We start from the raw sequence: 19,233 nt of genomic DNA on the forward strand, positions 1-19,233 counted from the left end.
CAAGGGCCGCGCAAAGCAGAGTACGGAGGCAGTTCATCTGTGAGGCAGACAACGGCGTGCGGGGGCTGGTACTGTCCATTACACACAGTACGTAACAGATCATCTATCTTAGGCTCTTAGAGGTACTTCACATTATCTGTAAAAAACCCCAAAACTCCAAAAAGCCAAGTGTTTTAGATTATAAATTTCCAACTTGAAAGAATTTTAGGTAAGTTTTTCTTTTGCTTTTATTACAAGCATATAATATTAATTGGCAAAACACTGAGTACAAGCTTCACTATCATAAAATCAAAACATTTAAGCAATATTCCAAAAAAGATTTTAGACAAAAACTAGCCACCAATAGTACAAAAATTACACACCAACACAAAGCATAAAAAATGTAAACTTTCAAATTAAACAGTCAAAAATATGTATCTGCATTGTCATCTCAATAAACCGCGACACATGTGGCAATCAGGCTAACGGCGGCTCACGCCCCGGACCCACATCATTTGGGGAAAAATGCTTTCCTTAGACCCAATTAAGTTGTCAGAATAGACGTTTACACTAATGCTACACACATTTTAGGGGACACTCAAACTTCAGTCCACCCTTCAGATGCGCTCATGGACGTGGTGAACCACACGCGATGCTGGTGGAGAGCGGGGGGCGGGGGGTGAGGGCAGAGCCTCCTTGGTGGGCTGGCGGCTGGCCGCATCACACCTGTCCCTGCCTGGCAGGGACGGGATCTTTGTAAAGATTACGGCTAGGTTGAATAATGGTCTTCTAATCTACTCATCCCACCTCACGAGTCTGTTCAAATGCCAGGGCAGAGAAACACATTGGCTTATCACGCTAAGGTCACACGTGATGTGGTGGAGTGTAAAATGATTTCCTGAGGAAACAGAGAAACCGGATTGTTTCTGACTTAGCTATCTGCGCCGCTTACCTTCAATGTCTCGAGAGCATATCTAATATTCACGTATAAAGTAGAGATCAGCTGGCGTGTTCCTAGAACAATCAATCCAATGACACATTTTAAGTTGCTGTAAAATGCCCTCCTGTGCGCTTTGAGGAAAAAAGGAAACGACTTTCTAAAGACTTCACCACAAGGAGGCATCAGAGGCCGCACGCCCTGGAGGGACAGTAGCTCCATCCAGAGTGTGGGCATCCAGGGCTGTGAGCGCGCAGGGTCTGAAAGCAGGAGACCCAGGGCGGCCACACACCACTTCCCGGCAGCCTGCCCGGTCACGTACGGGGCACACACACAAACCATCCCCAAACAGCATTCTTGTAACGACAGTGAAAAGGAAAAACCAAACAGCCGAATGTACATGTTTTGAAATTCCACCGACGTTCCCTTTCGATTTAGCAGAAGAGATGCGACATTACAATTTGAACAGGTGTCTAATAAATGCGTCTTGGAACCTATTGCACAAAAGCATCAACAATGCTCTTCATCATCTCTATAAAACAAAAACGTACAAAGTAAAAGCTACTCAAAGTAAAAAGAAGAAGCTTGCAAAACATGTCACAATTTCATTTTATATGCCTGTAAATAAAGCTGGACCACGGAAACCAAACAATTGGATGGGAAAATATGATAGAAGGCTTAAAATAGAATAAATAATTTTATAAAGTTAAGTTTTCTTTTTTTTAACCCCCCAAATCTTAAATTCAATATTATATATTCTATCTGAATTTTCTATCTTCATGAAAACTGCATGTAGTGAGACCGCGTGCTGGGAGGCGCGTCCCACTGCCGGTGACGGTGACGCAGGAAGGTAACTGAACAGCACTTGTGTTACCAGCGTAAACAGTCGTGAAAACCACTTCACAGGAACTCCGTCTGCTAAAAAAAGAAACTGATCCTGGCTTTCATGCTCGAAAAAACAAAACTCAGCCTTTTGAGGTGAAATGAAAGTGTGCCAGTGGGGAAGGGACCACGGAAGCTGCCCTGGGACACAGGCTCTGGGCTCCTGTCAGCCGAGGGGCAGGGGTCCCCGGGGCCGTCGTGCAGTGAAGACAGTCTGCATGAGGAATCTTAGAAAAATAGGTACGTCTGCTGCTGAGGTTTTGTCAGGTTAACACGATTACAAAAGGGGGTCACAGGAGGGTCAGCAGCCAGCCGGCGGTGTTAGCGCTGGCTCGGTCTCCACCTCCTTGTGCATCGGAACACGTCCACTTAGCACCATAGCAAATTCAAGTGATTTCAAAGATAGCTACAAAGTTACAAATATGTACTAGGAGATTATTACAGCGACACTCAGTCGAATCTGAACTGTGAGTTGATTTTGTCTGAATTTGGGTGCTTACACTGTTGAGCCCTCCCCTCCTCCGCCACCCAGGGAAATAGCCAGTTGGAACGCTCCACCTAAAACCGCACTGTGGTCACGCGTGGTTGTGCGGCGCGTCAGTAGTAGTGTGTATGCTGAGGTAGACAGGTAATATTGACTCATACACACCTACTCGCTAACCCTCGTGGAGCGACTCGAATGCACGCCTGGGACGGACAGCAAGCTTGGCCAACCGAACGCGTCAGACACTCACTACTGGGCGTTAACGGGCTTTAATGAGAGGCGAACGCTGACCAACTCCTAACAGAACCTGTTTTTAGGTTTCTAAGAGGTCTTACATTAGGGTCCCTTGGATTGAATTAATCTGAATGGTTTTCTTGTCACCAAGATTAGGTCTCACGTATATGGAAGAGGAAGCAGAAGAAACCCAACGCTAACTTTCAAAGCAAATGTGAGAAGAAACTCTAGTCAAGGCGGTGACATACCCCACGAAGAAAGGAGGTGGGCGGTCGTGGACACCGGCGCTGGCGGCCGCCCGGGGGGTGACTGCGGAGGACCGAGAGGAACTCAGAGCTCACAGACAAACGGACGGTGCGGACGGAGAGGACAAGGACGGACACAGAACCCCAGGACAACACTTCCATGGCCCCGGAAAACGGCTGCGTTCTCCTCCTGCCTTTACACTTTCCAAGTTACTGTTTTAAAGGGACAAACGCCTGTGTGCTGGCAGAGCTTATTCACTAATTCCACAAAAATATTAATATTTGGGAGGAGAAAGGGGTTAACAAAGTGTGTGCTGCCTGCGACTGGCATTTCAGGCCATCAAGGTACCGAAAGAACCACCGGCAGGCTCCTCCGAAGCGCAAGCTGGCTGGAGGGCGCATCTCCCCGACAACAGCCTCAGGCGTAAGCCGTCCAGGAGGGCGAGGGGTGGTCTGCACGCCTGGGGCACCCGTCCTCCTCCGACCCACGGAAAACCCCCACACCACGCCCCCGCCTCTCTCTTCAGCACGATGACCACGGGAAAGAATGGAGGGAAGTAAGTGGCAGCCCTGAGAGATCAGAGCCCTATCTGCGACCGGTGATGCTGAAGAACTAGGGCGGCTCCGCAGGCCAGCACTGGGCCGGCCCGGCCAGCTCCGCCCTACCCTGTGCAGCGCCCGGCCCGCGACGGGCCAGCAGCGCGGGTGGAGCCCCTCCCCCGCCCCAGGGCGCGTGGCCCCAGTGCATCCTCGGAGCCCAGAGCGCCCCCGAGGCAGGGGAGCTGTCGACTTTTCGTGGTTCGCAAAGTGGAAAATCAAATACCGTGGCTAACTCATAGTATCGATGGAATGCTCTTAAATTAACCCTTTATCTAACCCTTCTAAGTCTTCAGGAAGCTAAAGGGAACATAAATATTGTCATTCACCATGAAGAGAGGTTGTTTTCAATAACTTAGGAAGGGTTCGGTAAACGTACAAGTATCTTTGAGGCTTACCGTGAACCTAATTCATAAACAGAACGGAAATGACCAGATTTCAAGGCCTGGAAAGCAAGCACAGGTCGTGTGGCCACTATGTTTACCATCTAGTCTGTGAGAGGCGCCCGTTCGGCCGCTGAGACTGTGAAGTGTTTCGTCGTCTTGTAACCGTGGTGCTGGTAGTGTCTTGTTGAGTGTGAATTCTCTCATACAAAAGTTATAAATACTCTATTCAGAAATCTGGTCCCCACGGCACCCGCGGGCGACAGCGCGGTCGGCGGGACCCGGCCGCGGCCAAGCTCAGAGCAGGTCCATCTTGGGTCTGTAGTGCAGCAGGAGTGGCGCCTTCTGCAAGACAAAGTCAGAGCACGGTGCCATCACAGCCGCCAGCCGCGCTGACGGGGCCCCCTCCCCGGGGCCTGCGCACACTCGCTGCCCCACCCGCTCCCGGCGGCTATCACCCCCTTCTCCGGGCTGCCCCTCGAGTCAGGGTCCTGCCATCTGCTTCCTGCACTGGGGCGGGGGGGCACCCTCTGAATACAGCAGCCTGCTGCGGTGGGGTGGGGTGGCCTTGGCCAGGAGAGATGGTGCTTGCCCAAGGACCCTATGTGGCTGGGGCACTGATGATTTCAGAATGACTGCCTTTCAGAACAACCCTGTGACAGTTATTTCTAAGCTCTTAGTTGAAAATATGCACAGAAAAGAAGTTTGCCATTTGTAGCAGACTCTGACAATCAAACAATCCAACCTTTACAAGGTCTTACCTTGAATCTCCACCTTGTGACAACCACAAATTTGAGCGTGTGGTCCTTGCCCAGGATTTCCTCATTGCATAAAATGTCCAGCTGGCGGGAGAAGAAGGCTTCAGTCAGGGCCCCAAGGGCATGGCGCTCGGCACACCTGGCCTCCAGGCTGCACCAGCTATGCCAGTCGGACCACACAATGTCAGTCGCCCGAGGGTGACATGTCGTTTCCAGGTGGCACAGGTGGGCAGTGCTTGGAAGGCCCCGCCCCAACTCACCTGAGGGCCAGGAGCACCTGGGGCCTGAGGGGTCCACACGCACCCATGTCTCCCCTCCCCGAGGGCCCTCGGCTGAGGTCACCACACTGTGCTCGTCTGTCTCCCACCTCAGTCCACTCTTGGCCAAGTCGGTCCCTTTTACCTCAGTGGAAAAAGGAAATGGGCTCTTCAGATGGTCTTTTTCCTTTCTTTTTTAAAAAGACTATTTTTAGAGCAGTTTGGGGGTGAGAGCAGCGCTGAGAGGGAGGTTCAGAGAGAGATCTCTCATGAGCCCCCGTCCCCCCACCAGCCACATCCACACCGGAGTGGGGCGTCTGTTACGGTGGACGAGCTTCCACGGACACGCCATCATCACCCAGAGTCCACAGACGACGTCAGGGCCACGCCTGGTGGCGCACATTCTGTGGGTCTGGACGAGGGCATCAGGACAGGTGCCCACCCCCGGCCCCCGAATCCCCATGCTCCACCTGTTCATCCCCCCCCCCCCCCCAACCCCTGACAACTGCTGATCTTGTTACTGTCTGGCGGTTCTGCCTTTTCCGGAACGTCCCATCGCTGGAACCCTATTGCGTCTTTCCCTTTGTCGTGTCATTTAAGGCTCCTCCGTGTCTCCTCATGGCTTGGGCGTCCTTTCCCGTCAGCACGAGTGATCGTCTGTTGTCCGGGTGGAAGACAGGTCATCTCTCCACGCACACACTGAAGGACGTCTCGGGTGCTTTCAGGTTTCGGCGATTATGAATAAAGCTGCTATCAGCATCCGTGGGCAGGTTTTGGTGTGGACGTGAGGTTTTGGGTAATTCGGGTGAGCACCGCGGACCACGACTGCTGGACCGCACGGCGAGAGCATATTTAGTTTTGTAAGAAACTGCCAAATGGCCTTCCACCAGCCGTGGACAGGAGTCCCTGTTGCTCCACACCCTCGCTGACATGTGGTCAGAGTTCTGGATTTTGGTGGTTCTGACAGGTGTGGAGTGGTATCTTGTTTTAATGTTTCCCTGACGACAAATGATGTTGACTCAGATGGTCTTTGAAACTCCCTCAGGGCAAAGGGCCCCTGCATCCTCGGGGAGGGGCTGGACAGGGGGCACACACGGGGCTGCCTGGGGCTGGCTCTGAGAAGACTGCCCTGATGCCAAACCCCACCTCCCCCAGGCAGGACCCTTACTCACGTCGACCCTCTGGGGGACCTCACCATGACTCTGGGCTCCAAATGGCACCACACACCAAGGACCCCAACCTTGACTTGGGGCCCCGACACTCACCTTAGTTCACCTTCCACCGCGTGAGCAGTGACCACAGCAGCCTGTCCCCAGACGCTGTCCACCCAGGTGCACAGCCCTAACCCTGCTTCCCCTACAGCTCCGCCAAACACACCAGCAAATCATTTCGGCGCTCTCCGGGTCAGGCTCCGCGGCTGCCCTGAAACCCTACCGCCGGAGGGCTGAAAACGGCAGACTTAACCTCAGCGTCCTGCCTGAAAGCCAGGAGGCCACCCCCTCCAGCCTCTGCTCTGTCTCCACAGCTTTCTGCTAGCTCTGTGCCCCAGATCTCCTTCTGCCTCTCTTTTTGTGTATCAGGACAGTTTATTCCTTTTTATTGTTTTTTTAAATGTGATAAAATGCACATAAAATATGCCATCGTAACCATTTTTAAGTGGGCAGTTCCGTGGCATCAGGCACATTCACAGTGTTGTGAACAGCCCCCCGTCCACCTCCAGAACTTTCTCATCTTCCCAAACTTCCCCCAAGAAACACTAGCTCCCCATCTCTCCCCTGTCCCCCAGCCCCCGACACCCACCACCCACTTTCTGTCTCTATGATCTGACCCCTCTAGGGACTCTCAGAGGTGGGCTCATACAGTGTTGTCCCTTTGTGGCTGGCTCATGTCACTGAGCACAAGGTCCTCAGGGTTCATCCGGGTGGTGGCAGGTGTCAGAATGTCGTTCCTGGTTAAGGCTGAATAACATTCCATCGTGTGGAATGTGTCCGTTTTGTTTATCCGTCCGACCGTCCATCCATCCGTCCATCTTTCTGTCCATCCATCCGTCCTTCTATCCGTCCGACTGTCCATCCATCCATCCTTCTATCTGTCCGTCTGTCCACCCGTCCACGGACACTCGGGTGCTTCCCTGTCTTAGCGGCCGTGCGTAACGCGGCCGTGAACACGGGGGTGCCGGCGTCTCCTCGAGACCCTGCTCTCTGTTCTTCGGGGAACCTACCCAGACGTGGAATTGCTGGATCATATAGTGATTCTGTTTAATTTTTTGAGGACTCTCCACGTTGTTTTCCATAGCGGCCGCACCATTTTACACACCATCGCCCTCCCCCTGATGGCGCAGTGTTCCAGTTTCCCCACATCCTCGCCATCTTCTGTTGTTTACTCATTTTTTACAGTAGCCATCCTACTAGGTATGAAGTGGTTCCCACGGTGGTTTTGATTTGCATTTCCCTAACAACGGTGACCCTGAGCACCCTGTCATGGCTATTGGCTGTATGCGTCTTCTTTGGAGAAATATCTAAGCCCTTTGCCCATTTTTAAATCAGGTTGTTTGGTTTCTTTTATACTGTTTTAGGAGTTCTCTATATCTTCTGGATAGTAGTCCCTTATCAGATGTATGGCTTGCAAATAATTTCTCACATTCTGTACAAAATTTTTTCATTTTCAGAAAGTCCAATTTGTCGAATTTTAAAATTTTGTTGACTGTGCCTTTGCTGCCCTCTCCAAGAAATCATTGCCAAACCCAGCGTCATGAAACTTTTGTCTTAAGTTTTCTTCTAAGAGCTTTACTGTTTTAGGTCTGACATTTAGGTCCTTGATCTACTTTAAGTTAATTTTTGCATATGGTGTGAGGTAAGGGTCCAATGTCATTCTTTTGCACGGCAACGTGCAGTTTTCCCAGCATCATTGGTTGAAAAGACTATCCTTTGCCCGTAAGTGGTCTTGGCACCTTCGTGGGACATCACTTGAGCGCCAACATGAGAGTTCACTTCTGGGCTGTCTAACTCCATTGATCTAGACGTCTGTCTTTACGCCAATATGACACTTTTTTATTAGTGTGGCTTTATAGTAAAAGTTTTGAAATCAGAAAGTGTGGGTCCTCCAGTTACATTCTTTTCCAAGACTGTTTTGGCCATTCAGGGTCCCCTGAGATTTCATAAAATTTAGGATGGGTTTTTACACTTCTGCAAAAAACATCATTGGGACTTTGACAGGGATTGCTTTGACTATAGACTGCTTAGGTAGTATTAACATTTAACAACATTAAGTCTTCATCAACTTGGGATGTGTTTCCATTTATTTATGCCTTCTTTCATTCCTTTCAGCAATTTTTGTAGTTTTCATTGTACAAGTCTTTCACTTCCTTGATTAAGTTAATTCCTAAGTACTTTATTCTTTTTGATGCAATTGTAAATTGAACTTTTTTTTTTTTTGTAATTTCCTTTTCAGGTTATTCATTGCTAATGTACAGAAACGCAGCTGATTTTTGTGTTAATTTTGTGTCCTGCTACCTTGCTGAATTCATTTACACTAACGTGTGTGTGTGAGTGTGTGTGCGCACGATCTCTGGGATTCTCTACATGTAAGACTGTATCATCTGCAAACAGATAATTTCAATTCTTCCTTTCCAATTTGGATGTTTTGTTTATTTTTCTCCCCCAATTGCTCTGGCTAGAACACCCAGTACCATGTTAGATAGAAGTGGTGAAAGTAGCATTCCTACCTTGTTCCTGATCTTAGAGGAAACGCTTTCAAGTCTTTCACCAATGAGTCTGATGCTCGTAGTGAGTTTTCATATATGGCTTTTATTTTCAAGTGTATTCTATTCCTAGTTTGTTGAGGTTTTTGTTTTTTTAATCATGAAAGGGTATTGAATTTTGTCAAATGCTTTGCAGACCTACATCTGTTGAAATGATCGTGTGGTTTCCCCCTCCGTTCTGCTGGTGTGGCATATCACACTGATCAGTTTTCGGGTACTGACCCATACCTGCGTTCCTGGTATAAATCCCACTTGGTCGTGGTGTATATAGTCCTCGTAATGTGCTGCTGAATTCTGTTTGCTAGTATTGCGTTGAGGATTTTTGCATCCGTGTTCATCATGCGTGCTGGTCTTACAGTATCTCTGTCTGGCTTTGGTATCAGGGTAACGCTGGCCTCACAGAATGAGCTGGGAAGCTTCTCTCCCCTTCAATTTTTGGGAAAAGTCTGGGAAGGATTGGTGTTAATTCTTCTTTAAATGTTTGGGAGAATTCACCTGTGAAGCCGTCAGGTCCTGGGCTTTGCTCTGTGGGGAGATTTTTGATTACTGCTTCAGTGTCCTTACCAGTCGTAGGTCTATTCAGACTTTCTGTGTCTCCGTGATGTAGTCTTGGTAGGTTCTGTTTGCAGGAATTTGTCCGCTTATCTAAGTTATCCGATTTGTGTTGTACAACTGTTCACAGTACTCTCTGGCAATCCTTTTAATTTCGTAGAATCAGTAACAATGCCTCTGCTTTCATTTTAGATTTTAGTAATTTGTTTTTTTTTCTTAATCCATTAGTCCAAAATTTGTCATTTTTATGGTATTTTAAAAATATGGTTTTTAACGATTTTATTTATTTGAGAGAGAGAGAATAAGAACATGCATGGGCGGGGGCAGGGGCGAGGGACTAGCAGACTCCATGCTGAGCGCAGAGCCTGACCTGTGGCTCGGTTCCACGACCCTGAGATCACACCCTAAGCCGAAATCAAGAGTCAGAGCCTTAACCAACTAGGGAACCCGGGTGCCCCCGTCAATTTTATTGACCTTTTCAAATAACTGCTGAATTTCTCTATTGTTTTTCTATTTTCTATTCCATTTATCTCTGCTTTAATCTTTATTATTTACTTCTTTCTGCCAGCTTTGCGTTTAGTTTGGTTTTTTTTCCTGTTTTTCAAGTTGCAAATTTAGGGTGTTGATGAGATCTTTCTTGTTTTTAATGTAAGTATTTACAGCATAAATTTCCCCCTTCGCACTGCTTTTGCTGTATCCCACAGGTTTCGGTAGGGTGTGTTTTCATTTTTATTTGTCTCTAAGTATTTTCCAAGTTCTCTTAGATCCATTAGTTGTTTGAGTGTGTTGTTTAGGGGCTCCTGGGTGGCTCAGTCGGTTAAGTGTCTGCCTTCAGCTCAGGTCATGATCTCGGGGCCCTGGGATGGAGTCCCGCATTGGGCTCCCTGCTCAGCGGGGAGTTTGCTTCTCCCTCTCCCTCTGCTGCTCCCCCTGCTCGTGCTCTCTCTCTCTCTCAAATAAATAAACAAAACCTTTTTTAAAAAGTGTGCTGTTTAATTTCCAGAGGTTTGTGAACTTTCCAGTCTTCCTTCTGTTATTGATTTCTAGCTTCATGCTGCTGTAGTTGGAGAACACACTATCTTTTAAAACCTACTGAGGCAATTTGTGTCTGCCCTCCTCTCCCAAGGGCTCTGTCACTGAGTTTAGGGCCCAGGTGGATGAGCTAGGGTGATCTCTTCATCTCAAGATTCTTGACACATTGACAAAGACCTTTTTTTCTAATAAAGTCATATTCACATGTTCGGGGGGTTAGGAAATGGACACATCTTTTGGTGGGGGTCACCATTTAACCCACTGTGGTCTGCCTTCTGGTTCCTCAAAATCCACATCTGTCCCACATGCAAAATATATTCACCCCACCCCAACATAAGTGCTGCCAGCCCAGGAGGGCTCCCCGGTGACGTCTGAACCACGATACTCACCTGGGCTTCTGTCCACCAACCCTGTGCATACCATGGCAGCTGGCTTTCATTGAATTCCCATCGTTTACCACAAAACACCTGAAAGTATCTTACCTATCTACCTGCCACCTGTTTCACCCCCAACCCAGCCAATCGTCCATCCATTGTGAAATTTAAGAAGAAAGCCCTTTATACATGTCGCCGTCTCCCCGCCACCCCCGCAAGCTTTCTCTCCTGTTAAGGGGCTCCCCATGCTCACATGTGGCCTTCCCGCCACTCTCTTTACCACCACGTCCCATCACTATCTGGGAGCATGCAAAACAGAGATCTTTATCCCCCCTGATTTAAAATCTCCAAAGAAAATGTAAAAACAAAAAAACCCCCAAAGAACTTTGGAAGTATCACCTTCACAAACGAGAAATGATTTGCTATAGTTTCTATCTGCGGTACAACTATTACCTCGTTGAAAGACGAAAGGTTAAGTTTTTTGGCGATGAACTTCTTCAGGTGCAGGACTGTCGCTTGGGCCGAGCAGCGGATCCACTTCCGCTTCAAGCCGCGCAGCTTGCTGCTGTTACACTCCAGACAGATGCTCACCTGCGAGAGACAGACACGGCTGGCAGGCCTCACTGGGAGGGGCCCGCTGCGCGGCAGGCCTCTGCGTTCAGCGTGACAAAGCCGACTGTGAGATCAGAGATCTGTTTGACCTCAACACTGTGGACAAGGGTTTTACTTTAATCGTTTTATACACATTACCTTAAAATCCGTTTACCATTTTGTGAAATATAATCTAACACTGTTAATTCTGTCTTACCAACACAGTACTTCAAAGTCAGTCTGAGAATTATTTATTCGTTGTACACACGGCACTGGTCTCGGAGGTAAACGGACAGACCACAGCTCCGTCCCGAGCTTCTCCCCAAGCCCCATCCCACTGGCTGTGCCGAACACTCTGCTGGCATGATGAGGAAGGACACACAGCCAGCAGTAGTGGGCACCCCTGACTCTGCATGAATACACCGAGGAAGCCTTTACAAAGGAAGCAGTAGGACACCTGGCCTTCAAACAGGATGGCAAAGTCACTAGGGAAGGACGGACTCCGGACTCAGGAAAAAACCATAAGCAAAGGCACAAAGTTTGAAAGTTCACAGTTACCTCTTGGACAATCAACAACTCAGTGGGGTCACAGTGCATGGTGTGTGACAAGGAACTAGAACGTAACTAAGCAAAAGGGATTCTGGGACCAGGGAGTGCCTGGCAGTTGCAAAACAAAGGACCTCCAGGCCATGCAGGATTGTCGAGAAGGCCCCAGTCAACACAGCACTCACGAACGAAGAATTCTCTAGCAGCAGCCACAAAAAATGGCACAACCAGACCCCCCAACATTCTGATAAAAGAATTAACAAAGGAGCGGTGCCTGGGTGGCCTAGTTGGTTGAGCGGCCGACTCTTGATTTCAGCTCAGGGCATGATCTCAGGGTCGTGAGACTGAGCCCTGTCAGGGTCTGCGTTGGCTGTGGAGCCTGCTTGAGATTCTCCCTCTCCCTCCGCCCCCCACCTGCACGTTCTCTCTCCCTCAAAAAAAAAAAAAAAAAGCATAGAGGAGTTAACTGAAATATGTAGGTCTAAAATTACTAGAGATAAAAAGAAGGAGTTTAAAACATAATACACTATGAATAAAAACCAGGCAGGTATAAAAGATAACCAAACACAACTTGTAAAAACCCAGTGGGCGGCTGAACCGCAGGTCCGTCTCAGCAGAAGACACACCCGTTTTGTGAAAGACCAACTTCGGGAAATTACCTAAAAGAAGCAGAGACCAAGGTAGCAATTAAAGTAACAAAACAAGGAAAAAGTAAGGGGGCAGCAGACAGAGGGTCTAACACATACGTAACAAGTTCTGAAGGAAGAAGGGAGAACAAGGGAAAGGCAGGATTTAAGAAATAACGACGAAGGATCAAAATGATGGAAGACACAAACCCTAATTTAGGAGCCAAAGAATCCGAAACAGAAGAAGTAAAGGCACGGGGAAGGCAGCAGGAAGGAGCCGCAGGCGATCCTGCCGACGTGGCCGCTGTGCCTGGAAAGCGCGGCAGAAAAGAAGCAGGGACGTTACCGCTCAAGAACGAAGACGAAATGAACCATCTGTAAGCAAAACAGAAACGGAGGAGCAGAGGGGACCCTCGTCAGGGAGGCAGATGTGAGGGGCTGCAGGCAGGTGAGCTGGGGGTGGGACGTCTAGGCCATCGAGGTTGCTCAGGGAGTGTGGCAGGTCGGTTTCTAACTTTTATTTGGAAGAGCAAAGGGGCATGATTAGTCAAGATAACTTTGAAGAAGAAAAATAAGGGGGCATATGCCCATCAGAAACCACAACTTAACAGGTAAAATGATTACATCATTGCCACTCAGTAAATTCCCTGTGGTTTTGGCACCAGGGGAGACAGCAGCAGTAGAACAGAACAGAACCGACCCAAGCACGGATGGAAACCAGCACGGGGTAAAGCTCTTATGAGCCAGGTGGGGAGGGCCTATTAGCCAATGCTGAGAAGGCAACTGGTCAACCCGGGAGGAAAAGACACTTGACCTCCCGTCCAGCTGCACACAGATCACCTGCTGCTGGCTTATAATCTCACTATAAAAGTAAAACTTTAAAATATTTTATAAGAAAATGTAGAACATATTTATGACCTTGGGGTGGGGAAATTTCCTGAGATACTAAAGGAAACACTGATGAATTTCATTACTTTGAGACTGCAAAGTTCTGAATAATGATGAGTCCACGCCAGAGTCTCGAGGCTGCGCACGGTGACCCGGGACAATCAGGCCCCACAAAATACATGAGGGAAATGTCGGATTACCCAGTACACAAAGTCCATGACAGAATAAGTAATCTGATAAAAAGTGGAGGCACCAAGAGAACCAGGAAACATTTGAAAAGACGTCCACACCACTGGTACACACACGAAGACGGGAATGAGGACGACAACCGGGCATCACGTCTTGGAATAGCGAGTCCTGTCAGGGACGTGTACAGGAGACCTGGACAGCCATGCTGGTCAGCACCTCAAGTATCTGAGCACCAGAGTGAGTAGGACACTGGACAGATAGGCCAGTGAGCAATGACAAGTGTGGTCCTGCACCCGGTAGCCTGTGTGCACAGCACACAGCATGGTTTCGTGATGCATCCCCAAATTCTCAGAAATAGAATTGCGACTGACAAAAAGGCAGCTGTAGAAAAGACACATGTTCTCTGTTTCCTATGGTTTCTGGCTACACACATAGATGTAACTATAAACCCAGCAAGCCAGCCTAGCACACAGTTCTCTGTTCACTGGCTGTAAGAGCCCCAAGGCCTGTGTCCTCCTCCCCAGTTCACCAGTGTGTCCCACAGGCTCACTTTCACACATGTCCCAAGCCAAACTCTGGCCACCCCGTGCCACCCCACTGCCCAAGCCACAGATGCTGCCTGGTCGCCTTCCCATATGGGGAGCTCTGGCCTCCCTGAGCCTTGTGCCCCATGGGCAGGCCACACCTGCCCTGCTGCAAGGCCCTGCTCCATCCCCTGCCCCGACACACCTGGAGCTCCCTGACCAGCACATCGTCCCTTGCAGATGGCTGCCTGCCTCCCCCTGCTCACCAGGATGGAGGGGGGAGGGGCCCCGACAGGGGAGGTGCTTTGGGGTTTGTGGGATGGTGCCAACCCCCCCACCGCACTGTCCCACAGGCCCGAGGCTGCCCCCCAGCCACCAGCATAGCCCAGGAGCATGCTGCATCCTGCATCCCACAGACCTGGGAGGGCAGGCATCTAAAGACTGGCCCTGGCCCCGGCCCCTCCTTTCTGGTGCCTGGACACCACGCCCAGCTGTGCTGGGCTCAGCACATACTTTCCGACAGTTCAAAGTTCTCACAGCCCTCCTGCAGCAATTCGTGCAGGGACCCCCACAGGTCAAGGGCACCTCTGAGAACACTGGACAGCCATTTGCTCAAAAGCAGGCAGAGGGGCGCCTGGGTGGCACAGCGGTTAAGCGTCTGCCTTCGGCTCAGGGCGTGATCCCGGCGTTATGGGATCGAGCCCCACATCAGGCTCCTCTGCTACGAGCCTGCTTCTTCCTCTCCCACTCCCCCTGCTTGTGTTCCCTCTCTCGCTGGCTGTCTCTATCTCTGTCGAATAAATAAATAAAATCTTTAAAAAAAAAAAAAAAGCAGGCAGAATGTGGGCCATACAGGAGGGCCAAATTCTTCTTAAAAGTAGGTGTATATGCTTATTTTCTTACGTTTGCTTTAGTGACTCACCAGTGCTCCAGGCCCATCTGGCAGCAGTCCAGGGTGGGCGCTCTCATGCCACACGTCAGAGAGAAACACGCTCAGGACAAGGATGGGAACAGGGACAAGGGCAGAGGGCAGTGGGAGCAGCGAGAGAGCAGGGTGCTGAGCCACCAAGGTGTCTGAGTAACACTTCCAGCTGACCGAAACGTCCCCAGTGCTCTATGACGAATAAATTCAGGACAGTGCCAGGCATTCGAATTCTCTGCTGAACAAAAGACCTAGAGCTGCAGCCCAGCCGTGGTTCGAGAGCAGTAAACCCTGGCAAGCATCGAGTGTCAGCATCTGGGCCCGAGGACTCCGGCCTGCAGGCGGACTCGGACTTGGGCTCATACTTCTCTTCGCTGTTTTTCCTTTGCTGATGCTTAGTGTGAAAAGTGCACAATTCAGTCAAGTCATCTGAGTGACAGGAGAAGGAAGGGTTTGTCTTCAAAGTTATTCCAAATTTAGAATTCGATACCCAGCCACATTATCATGCAGACATACATGGGAAACATGGAGGGACTCGAAGTCCGCGACGCACTCACCTTCTCTGAAAAGAAATGAGGAGGGATGCCCCCCCACCCCGCCCCGGAAGAAACACAGACTCCACAAAAGAGGAAGACGGGATAAACCCAGCAGTATGAGAAAAAGACCACAAAGACCCGTACCACCTTTTGTTAAATCTAAGTAATTATTGGGGCGCCTGGGGGCTCAGTCACTTGAGCATCCGACTCTTAGTTTTGGCTCAGGTCATGACCTCGTGGGTTGTGAGATACCCAGAGGGGGGTCTGCTTGAGATTCTCCCTGTCCCTCTGACCCTCCCTCCACTCCCGCACGTGCTCTCTCTCAAATAAATAAATCTTTTAAAAAATAAATGAATAAATATTAACACAGTGTGAAAACTCTAGTAAAATTATCAGGCAAAAATTCTTAGAATAAAAGCAGCATCACATCAGATTAAAAACTACCAACAATGATCCGGAACAAAGCTTTAGCGGGCTTGTTGGAAGGGGGTGGGTAGCCCCCACACCGGGGGAGGGGAGCCAGAAAAGACCAAGGTAACAGAAGTTACAGAGGCTGACTCTACAAACGGACACAGAAGACACAGTTAAACGCGTGAAAATTTAAGAGCGCTGCTACTAGAGAAATAGGGAGGGAGAGCTACATCTCTGAACTGCGGGAGGGGACAACAGAGAGACGCCTCTGGGGAGAGGATGCAGAGAGGGGAGGGAAGGAGAGGAACGAGGACACCCTGCGCAGCGCGGCCGAAGGCACAGGAAAGCACGCGCCTGACAACCCATTAGAACACGCAGGAGGCGAAGGGCACAGAGACACAGGCTTCAACTCAAGAGACCAGAGAGAACATCCGAGTCATGAAAACCAAAAACTGACTCCTTGGAAAACAACCGATCAAACAGATGAATCCTTGGCACGGGGAGGATAAAAGAGGCAAAAATTAGTGACATTAAACAATGGAAATTTAAAAACCAATGAACGAGAAATGAAGTATGAGGGGGCGGCCCCTGTATGCACACCTTCAGCAGTCCTGGGCCCGTGTGCTGGAGGCCGGGCCTGCAGCCGGCTCGCACACTGACACGGGGCACCGTGGAGGGGCCCAGAATCCAGGAGTGTCCAGCAAGGGGTGCCCGTTTCCGACTGTTCCTTCTGTTCTCCACTGACCTGAGACACAGCTGATCACATTCTGTATTTCCACACAGACACACCTCTATTTCTGGAATGCTCGTGGTAATTTTTTTAACAATACAGAACCGTATCATCTGAAAATCAAGATTGTTATTCTCTTCTTGTACTCGAACCACACTACTCCGATGATGTATTTAATAAGCACACGTACACACGTATGTGTACACAGCAGCACATATGTTAAACACGCCCACACCAGAGTGTATGAAGTGTGCATGTGCGCACACATCCAGGCTCCGCCGACACCCTCGTCTTCATGGCTGTTTCTTTTAAAGATTTTTTTTTTTTTTTTTTTTTTATGTGAAAGAGAGACAGCCAGCGAGAGAGGGAACAGAGCAGGCGAGTGAGAGAGGAAGAAGCAGGCTCCTAGCAGAGGAGCCCGATGTGGGACTCGATCCCGGTACGCCGGGATCACGCCCTGAGCCGAAGGCAGACGCTTTAACGACTGCGCTACCCAGGCGCCCATTCATGGCTGTTTCTGAGCTCTGTCTCCCAGATGAGCTTCAGAAGCAGTGGACTGAATTCTACCAGGACAGTTAAAATCATAACCACGGAGATTCACTGGGTGAGAACGGACATCTTCACACCTGATTATTCAGGTTTTTCTCTTATGTTCTTCCATAAGGTTTCAGTGGTTTCATGGAGCCTCACGTTTTCTTGTTAGAATATTTTTAAGTCTTTGTAAGTTATGTGAATAAGGCCCCCCCACGCCTACTGAGGTTGCAGCTTGACCTCATCCCTCAACGAGCAACCACAAGTCCTACCGGTGTCCCCGTTGATGGTCTTAGGTTATATCAGACAACGGTGTGATGTGAGAGGGACGGCATTCTGCTGTCGCATGTACGTGCGCGTGCACACACACACACACACACACACACACACACACACACACACGTCTCTTCTCGGTCTGTCTCCTCGGTGCGCCGGGCTCTTCAGAACCACGCTGAGTAACAGCTGATAATCTGCACTTTCTTGTCTCTCATATTAATGAGATGATGATTCTAATTTCGCTATGATGACTGTGAGCTTCCAAGCTAGGGTACTCTATGAGAAAGTTCGGTAGCCATGGGTATGGGATTGGATCAAATGCTTTTATGGCATCCCTGGGACAGTTCACTTCTCCCTTTTGAGCACGGTAAAGCAGTAAGTGGCGTATGCAGACCGCTCAGTGCTGCACTGTCTCTCCAATACACAACCGGCCCGTACCTCCTGGGGTGTGAGACAGGGACGCCTGGCACTGAATTACCCACTTGGGGAGGAGCGTGCGGAGGGGGGAGGGACTTCATTTTTTCATATTTAAAATGTTTTGTAGTGAGCATATATTACTCTGGCAATTAAAAAGAAAAGATAAAGAAGGAAAAACTAGGGAGATGTGTTACATTTCAACGTGTCTACTTCCTTGGCTGCTTGGCCTTCCCGTTTCAGGTGGGGGAACACCCGCGGGAGAGTTCGGGTTTTCTGCAGTGCGGAAGCGGGATCTACCTGTTCGTCACTTCTGTGGTAGTCGTTGTCCTCTTCCTGCTTCTCCTCCGCTGCTTCTTTGTTCGAACTGTCATCTGCTTTGGTTTCACCTTTCAGCAAAAACAGAAGATACTGTATTACAAAATCCAGAATGTTAAACCATTATCTTTGTTAACCAGACGGTATACCCAAAATGCTACAAAAATTCATTCAAATAAGACAGTTGTACCTTCAAAAGGATATGAAATCGGGGAGAGCTGGTTTACAGAGCACCTGCTAAAACACTGTGTTCCTTAAAGTGCAAGGGCCCCAGGAAGCTGGCTGGTGTCAGCTGTACATGGGTCTGCAAGTGTGTGTACAACGGCACAGCAGACAAGGCTAAAGGGGACGGCGAAAGGGGCAGAGAAGCCCCCCGCACCCAAAACTATTCAATGCTTAATATACCAACTACCAACTAGGTAATGCAGGGCTCCTACAATCTTAATCGTTCCAACACTACTTTTAAAATGAAGACCCCGTCATAAGTAAATGGTTGGGACAAAATCCCTGGCTTCCCCAACAGCCCCAAATGCCTCCCTCTGCCTCCACGGGGGTGTAGCACGCAGACCCTGCCTTTCCTAGGGGCCAGGTAGGACCTCTCCTTCCTTTTAACATTGTTAGAAATATACAGGGCAGTCTAGAAACTTCTCAGGAACCCCTGTGGTTACTAGAAAAACACCATGGCATCAAATGTTTGAATAATTTGTTATAGTATGTACAAACTTTAAAATAACACTAATTTTGCACTGAAGCAGGACAGACAAAACTGAAGGGAAGTCTCAGGAGGCCCATCTGCATGCACCCCACCTCCAGGTACTTTCAGGGCCCCCTCTGTCTCTGACCCATTTCTCAGCTCTGCCCCACGTTCCCATCGGCACCAGAAGCGATGGAGAACGTCCGTTCCCAGACTGTACTAGAAACTGCTGGAGGGGGCACAGGGCGTCCTGAGTACGGAGCTCACAACATAGCCCTGCCTCGGCCACAGGGACACCGGAGCCCACTCACCGTTCCGATGGGGATCTAGGTGCTGTTTTGCAGAACAGGTCTCCCCCTTGATATCTCCAGGCACTTCCATGCCTAACTTGTGGTAGAATTCCCTCTGTTTTCTCATTTCCGCTATTAAAAATGAAGATATACTCTTAATCTTAAGAAGGCAGCAAGTCACATTAAAACTCTGTTCACAAATATCACGTGGAGAAAACAGCACACCTGGGTCGGGGGCTTCGACGGCTGCCCCTCGTGAGAAGACGAGACAGT

General features: G+C 49.4%; 1 protein-coding gene across 3 annotated transcripts in view; it reads right to left on the bottom strand.

Moving 5' to 3' along the window:
• Positions 1 to 209: 209 nt before the first annotated feature.
• PCGF3 (polycomb group ring finger 3) overlaps positions 210 to 19,233 on the bottom strand; it is a 54,308-nt gene continuing 35,284 nt past the window's right edge. For all 3 annotated transcript variants that reach the window (XM_045774731.2, XM_045774730.2, XM_045774729.2), the window contains 5 exons: positions 18,982 to 19,092; positions 17,959 to 18,047; positions 10,928 to 11,065; positions 4,503 to 4,583; positions 210 to 4,086 (listed from right to left, as the gene is read on the bottom strand). In XM_045774731.2, the coding sequence (XP_045630687.1) occupies positions 4,039 to 4,086; positions 4,503 to 4,583; positions 10,928 to 11,065; positions 17,959 to 18,047; positions 18,982 to 19,092 (467 nt within the window). In that variant the 3' untranslated portion in view covers positions 210 to 4,038. The remainder of the gene's footprint in view (positions 4,087 to 4,502; positions 4,584 to 10,927; positions 11,066 to 17,958; positions 18,048 to 18,981; positions 19,093 to 19,233) is intronic.

Source organism: Ursus americanus, chromosome 8 (genome assembly GCF_024610735.1).
Source record: "Ursus americanus isolate L20-20 chromosome 8, mUrsAme1.1.p, whole genome shotgun sequence".
In the NCBI taxonomy this organism is placed as follows: domain Eukaryota; kingdom Metazoa; phylum Chordata; class Mammalia; order Carnivora; family Ursidae; genus Ursus; species Ursus americanus.